General features: G+C 27.6%; 5 protein-coding genes across 5 annotated transcripts; 2 read left to right on the top strand and 3 right to left on the bottom strand.

The window, feature by feature from the left end:
- Window positions 1-184: 184 nt before the first annotated feature.
- Window positions 185-1,513, bottom strand: ENU1_041470 (hypothetical protein; the record flags this gene model as incomplete). The annotated part of the gene is made up of 2 exons (XM_008857567.1): window positions 185-412; window positions 446-1,513. The coding sequence occupies 2 exons, from the start codon at window positions 1,511-1,513 to the stop codon at window positions 185-187; spliced, it is 1,296 nt and encodes a 431-aa protein (XP_008855789.1).
- Window positions 1,514-2,023: 510 nt separating this feature from the next.
- ENU1_041460 (hypothetical protein) lies at window positions 2,024-2,983 on the bottom strand (the record flags this gene model as incomplete). Its single annotated transcript, XM_008857566.1, has 1 exon — window positions 2,024-2,983. One exon carries the CDS (start codon window positions 2,981-2,983, stop codon window positions 2,024-2,026), a length of 960 nt encoding a protein of 319 aa, XP_008855788.1.
- Window positions 2,984-3,360: 377 nt separating this feature from the next.
- Window positions 3,361-3,696, bottom strand: ENU1_041450 (eukaryotic translation initiation factor 4E, putative; the record flags this gene model as incomplete). The annotated part of the gene is made up of 1 exon (XM_008857565.1): window positions 3,361-3,696. The coding sequence occupies one exon, from the start codon at window positions 3,694-3,696 to the stop codon at window positions 3,361-3,363; it is 336 nt and encodes a 111-aa protein (XP_008855787.1).
- A 95-nt stretch (window positions 3,697-3,791) lies between these two features.
- ENU1_041440 (CXXC-rich protein) lies at window positions 3,792-4,474 on the top strand (the record flags this gene model as incomplete). The annotated part of the gene is made up of 2 exons (XM_008857564.1): window positions 3,792-4,080; window positions 4,134-4,474. 2 exons carry the CDS (start codon window positions 3,792-3,794, stop codon window positions 4,472-4,474), a joined length of 630 nt encoding a protein of 209 aa, XP_008855786.1.
- Window positions 4,475-4,793: 319 nt separating this feature from the next.
- On the top strand, window positions 4,794-6,248 carry ENU1_041430 (alanine aminotransferase, putative; the record flags this gene model as incomplete). The annotated part of the gene is made up of 1 exon (XM_008857563.1): window positions 4,794-6,248. The coding sequence occupies one exon, from the start codon at window positions 4,794-4,796 to the stop codon at window positions 6,246-6,248; it is 1,455 nt and encodes a 484-aa protein (XP_008855785.1).
- Between the last annotated feature and the right edge of the window lie 458 nt (window positions 6,249-6,706).

Below are 6,706 nucleotides of genomic sequence, written 5' to 3'. Positions count from 1 at the left end.
ATATTTTCTTTAATAAAAGAAGAATAATAAAATTTATAAAAATTTATTAAAAAAAGAAGAATGAAGAAAATGAAATAATTTATAACAAATAAAATTCTTTATTAATTTATTCAAAATTTAAGAATTATTATTTTAGTTATAATTTTTATAAAGAAATAAAAAAGAATAAAATAAAAATATTGTATTATTTTTTAGATTTTTTTGACTTTGTAACATTCTTTTTAACAACTCTATTTGGTCTAGATGCTCTCTTTGAAACTGATTTTGCTGTTCTTTTTTGAGCTGCCTTAGCTCTCTTTTGTAACATTTTAGCTCTCTTTTGTGCCTTCTTTTGAGCTGCCTTTGCTTTCTTTTGTGCCTTTTTCTGTGCTGCCTTAGCCTTCTTTTGTAACATTTTAGCTTTCTTTTGTGCCTTCTTCTGTGCTGCCTTTGCTTTCTTTTGTGCCTTCTTTTGAGCTGCTTTAGCTTTCTTTTGTGCTTTCTTTTCTGCTGCCTTAGCTTTCCTATCTTCAATTACTTGCTTTGCTTTACCAGCTAACATTTTACCTCCTGCAACACCAGCTGCTTCTGCTGCTGAATATCCATTTTTCACTGTATCTTTAATCTTTCCTTTAACACCATTTTCAGCCGCTTTCTCAACTGCTTTATTTACTTCTTTCAAAACATTATTCTTTACAGTATCAGTAGTTGCTGTTTTAACAAACTTCTTAACAGAAGAACGTGCTCCTTTTGCTAATTGTGAAATACTCTTTCCTTTTAAGCTTTTAGCACCTTTTTTAATATCTTTAAGTGATAATGTCTTAGCACCATTTGTAATTTTATCTAAATTCTTTTTATAAGTATCTTTTACTTTGATAGCATCTTTAGCATCACTAAACGTTTTCTTTACATTATTTTTAATATTAAAACTCTCTTTTGCTTTAGCCTTAAAACCTTCTTTTATTTTCTTTTTAGATAAATCTACTTTCTCTCCTGAACGAACTTGAGATAATGTTCCCATAACACCTTCTGCAACAATACCAGCAGCTTTATTAACTGCCCATCCCTTAACATTCTTTGCAAGTGTTTTACCTCCCTGTTTTAATCCTTCTTTCAAACCACCTTTTTTATATCCTTTTGAAAAGTCTGTAACTGTATCTACAGTCTTCTGTGCAACAGAAGATACAGTTTTAACAACTTTAGCACCTCCTTCTATAGTCTTTGCAGCAGCTGCAACTGGTGCAGCAATAGCATTTACTCCTGGAATTGCACTAGCAACTGTAGCAACAGTTCCTACAGTCTTAGCAACTTTTTCAACAACTCCAGCAACTTTATTAACTTTTCCAATTGCTTTAGAAACTTTTTCTCCATGTTCAGCAAACCAATTAGTTGTCTTATCTACTGTGTTTTTAAATCCTCTTTTGATATTATCCCAAAATTCTTCATCATTTAACATAAGATCTAATGAATCTTCATCATCTAAGAAAGACAATAAAGTTTCTAAGTCATTATCATTATCAACTTCATTAAACATTGAATAATCTTCTAAGAAGAAAGAATCAAAGTCTGTATTCAAGTCATAAGCAGATGAACAGCAGATGAAGAGTAGTAATGTAAATATCATAATATACAATGAATAATTCAGTTCACGCCGACAATAAATCATCTCAATTTCCACATCAAGTCAGTTATTGAACTTTATTTTTATCAACTTCTTATTAAAAACCTCTTTGGTTTTATTTATTTTGTTTTTTACCATTTTTAATTTAATTTATCTTATTATTACATTACGTGTAATTAAATTATTAAATTTGCCTAGGTTTTTTTCTCTAATCGTTTTATGTTTCTAAAATAAGAAATCTTGGTCTATAATTTCTTCAAAGAATGAAAAAGAAGATCTTATCTCTGACTCTAAAGGACATTCCAACAAGGGTTTTTATTAATTTTATTTTTTCTTTAAAGAAAGAACTTTCTATCAAAAAAAAATTATATTTTTATCTTATTGTTGTTGATTAAAACAGAACGAAATTTTTACATAAAAAATTCAATGAAAGGAAAATCTTGTTGTCTTTCCATATAATTTCTTTATCATTCTCTCTCTTTTTGATGTTGAAAATCCTTGGGGACATTGTGATGACAAACTTGCTGCATAAAATGCTGGTTCAAACCTTTGTGTTGGTAATTCATCATTTATGAATTCTTGTTGAGATGGTGTTACTTCGTCTTGTTTAAATTCATCTTCATCATCAGAGACATTGTCAATACATCCAGCTTGAGATGCAACGAAAATTGAATGGGAAGACTCCCCATAATATTCATCATTATTACGATATAGATTTTTATCTAGTTTAATAACTTCTTCTTCTTTTGATATTGATCTTATTCTTTTTGGTAAAAATGCTGGGAGACTCCATTCATTGTCTGAACTATCTTCTTTTGAAGGAGAATCAACAAGGTCAATAACAACAGGTTCTTCTTTCTTTTGTTGAATATTTTTTTTATTATGTTTTTGTTCTTCAACACCTTGTTGGCTTTCTTTAATAGAAAGATGAGGTAAGATAGAAAGAGAATCTTCTGTTGTTGAACTCAAATTTGGTTGGTCAATTTGTTCTTTAATATTTTCTTGATTATCATTTGCCTCAATCTGATCTAAGAATTGAATCAATGAATCACTCAATTCATTATTTTCATTTATTACTTTTTCTTCATCTTTCATTAATTTTTCTTTTTTTCTTTTTTGTTCATTATCAAATTTTGTTTGATGAAAAGACAATATTGTTTTATTACTTTTTATTGATTTATTGATTGATTTGATTGGTTTTGTCTCAATAACTTTCTTATTTTCTTTATTTGGAGAATTACGTTCATTTGACAAAGACCTTCTTCTCCATATACCATTTTCATCCTTTCTTAATCCCTTTCTTTTGGGTTGTTGTTTGATTTCTTGAATGAATTCATTCATATTTTCTTCATCTATCATAGGAACGAGGTGTCTGCGTTTCATCTGAAACGTTCTTTCCTCAATTTTACTTTTTTCCTACTGTCTTTTCAATTTTTTCTTTTTATTTAATAATAAAAAAAATAAAATAATAACAAGATTATTAATGATAGAAGTATTTTCTTAACACACAATAGGCTCTACAGAAGGGTCATGACTGTAATATATGATAGTCCCTTCATTAGGAACAATGTCTCTTAATTTCTTTGATATTTCATTTAAATGTTCTTTTCCCGATTTATCAAGCCATAATGCAATTTTATTGTGTTGACGAACAGAAAATGCAACACCATTAATACAATAAGCAGATGGAATAGTTTCACCAATTAAACTTAATAACTATCATTCAGTAAGAATTCTAAATTAATTTTATAAACAAAAATTCAATAACAAACGGTATCTCTCCAGTATTGTTGACATAACTCATTGTTAGCATTAGTCAAAATTATTTGTATTCTTCCACCTCCAACATTACTAGTGTCTTCCCATATTGGTTTAATTCCATTTTTGAATAATGAAACATCTGATCCATTTTCCATTGTTCCTAATTTAGGAATAGCATCATATATTCCCCAAAATTCTTCAGCAGTTTTGAAGCTTCCAATAGGGACAATGTTTGATCCATATGTTTCAGTTGATTTATTTGAAAATCCATCAAACCAAAAAGTCCATTCACTGAATAATTTATGTTCCATCTCTATTTTTAATATCAAGTTCATATTTTTTTCTTTGAAAAAACATTTTTTTTGTTATAAAATTTTGTCATTTTTTACTAATAAGAACTTAGAAATAGAAAAGAAATTGTGATAGTTTTATGACAATTCTCATTATTTTGAACTTATTTGTATTTAACTCAATTGCCATAACATGTCAAAAATCATATTATAAAAAGAATGGAGATTGTATTAAATGCCCTTTGTATTGTTATGAAGGTTCTTGTTTAGATGAAGTAGGTTGTACAAAGTGCAAAGAAGGAAATTTTCTTTCAGATGATGGTAAATGTTATTCATGCCAAACTGGATGTTTTTCTTGCACTGATTCAATTCATTGTCAAAAGTGTAGTAATGGATTTGTTAAACGAGAGGATAAATGTTGTATGGCTTGTTTGTTTGAATCTTTAATGTCTACAATACAAAAGGTTTAACTAAGAGAATAGATTGTGATGTTCATTGTAAATGTAACTCATGTAATGAAAATGGTTGTATGTCATGTGTTAATGGATTTTATTTGAATAATAGTCAGTGTGTTTCATGTCCTTTGCACTGTGATTTATGTACATATAATCAATGTTTTGCCTGTGAAAATGGATATTCATATGATTCAATTACAAAATCATGTATCGAAAATAAGAATAATAACTTCACATTGAGATTCATCTTTACTATTCTTTGTGCAAGTATATGTCTTTTATTTATTATTGCAATAAGTTCTATCTTTCTTATTTTAAAAAGAGAACGTGAAGAGAGAATGAAAAAAGTTGTTAAAGCTCTTCTTTAGTAATTTGATATTTTTATTCTTGTTAATTTTAAATTACATTAAATTCTACTTTTTTCAATGGTTTCACGCTTAAGAGTTTAAGTATTGAAAGAGAATAGATAACAATTTCTTGTTAAAGATCTTTAGAATATACAAAAATAATAGATGTCTTAAAAAATATGTAAAGGTTTAATAACTACATTGGAATATTCTTTTGATGCTTGAGATTTGATTGGTTGGATTAATGACTTTTCCATAAGTCTTTTCAATTGTCAGCTTGAAAGGTCAAGTTCTTTATTATTTAAGGAAGAAATTTCTCAAAAAAAAATATTATCATACTATGAAAGCATTTTCAAGACAAAGTATTAATCCTTGTATCATTGCAACTCAATATGCTGTTAGAGGAAAATTAGTATTAGAGGCAAATGAGATTCAAAAAGAAATTGAAGAAGCAAGGAAAAAAGGAAAAAATAATCCTTATCCATTTGAGAAAGTAGTTTATTGTAATATTGGTAATCCACAGATATGTAACCAACAACCATTAACATATCCAAGGCAGATTATCTCAATAGTTGAATATCCTGAGCTTTTAAATCATACAGCCCTTTTTCCGAAAGATGTTATCAATCATGCTAAAAAAATTATTAATAGTCTTGGCTGTACTGGAACAAGTGGTGCATATACTAATTCTATGGGAGTTATTCAATTCAGAAAAACAATTTGTAAATTCATAAAACATAGAGATGGAACTGCACCATCTCCTGATGACGTATTTATAACCGATGGAGCATCTACTGGAATAAAAATGATTTTAAATATGTTGATTTCACATCCTCTTCATGGAATTATGATTCCCATTCCACAATACCCATTATATAGTGCATCAATATCTCAATTCGGAGGTTTTCAAATTAATTACTTTCTAGATGAATCAAAAAAATGGTCAACAGATATGACATCTGTAAGAAAAGTTTATGAACAAGCTGTTGAAAAAGGTATTCAAGTGAAAGGGTTTGTTTGTATTAACCCAGGTAATCCAACTGGACAAGTTCTTACAGTCCAAAATATGAAAGAAATTATAGAATTTTGTTATGAAAAAAAAATTTGTTTATTAGCTGATGAAGTATATCAAGAGAATATCTACGGTGAAATACCATTTACATCATTTAGAAAGGTATTAAAGTCGATGAGGGATGAAGTGAAAAATAGTGTTGAGCTTATCTCATTTTTTAGTGTTTCAAAAGGATTTTATGGTGAATGTGGAAAGCGAGGTGGATATTTCCAGATAGAAAATATTAATTCATTTGCTCGTTCTCAGATGTATAAAATAGCATCTACCAATTTATGTTCAAACGTAGTTGGTCAAGAGATGGTTGAAATAATTTGCAATCCACCAAAAGAAGGTGATGAATCTTATCCAAAATACATGAATGAAAAAATGTCTATCTTAAACTCTTTGAAAAGAAAAGCAAAGTTACTCCATTCTGTTCTAAATGAGTGTGAAGGAATTTCTTGTAATGAAGCTATGGGTGCTCTTTATCTTTTCCCAAAGATTACATTCCCAAACAAATTTATTGATGAGTGTAAAAGAAAGGATCAAAAACCAGATGAATTGTATTGTTTAAGGATGTTAAAAAGTATAGGGGTGTGTGTTGTTCCAGGATCTGGTTTCGGTCAAAAGGATAATACTTATCATTTTAGAATTGCCATTCTACCACCAGAAAATGAAATACAGAATATTGCCATTAAAATAAAGACTTTTCATACATCTTTTATGAAGGAATATAGTCACTAACATATTACACTTAACTTATATACTTCTTGTAACTCATTTATTATTTTTTAAATAAAATAAAATCATTAAAACAATGACATTCTTAGATATATTTTTCTCATATTCTTTACTTCTAATCTTCTGATTGACATTTTTTAGTGTCTTTTCTAACATAAAAATTAGATAATTAAGGTTAATACATTGGTAGTTTATTATTATTTGATTAAATAGAATAACAAAATCATAAAACGTTGAAAACATTAATAGTTAATGTTTTATTTATTATTTAGACTTTCTTCTTGTTTTGTGAATAAATCTTTTTATTTTATTTCTTTATATTATTGTTTTGCTTTATGTTTATTTCTTCTTTTTATCTTCTTCTTTGATTGTTATTTCAATTTTAATGAATTTCATCTTTCTTTATTTTCTTGTTTTATGATATAATTTAAAAATATTTCATTATCATTATATTATTATGT

Source organism: Entamoeba nuttalli (genome assembly GCF_000257125.1).
Source record: "Entamoeba nuttalli P19 unplaced genomic scaffold asmbl_2771, whole genome shotgun sequence".
NCBI classification, from domain to species: Eukaryota; Evosea; order Mastigamoebida; family Endamoebidae; genus Entamoeba; species Entamoeba nuttalli.
Note: the sequence above shows the minus strand (reverse complement) of the source record. Positions and strands in the feature narration are given on the sequence as shown.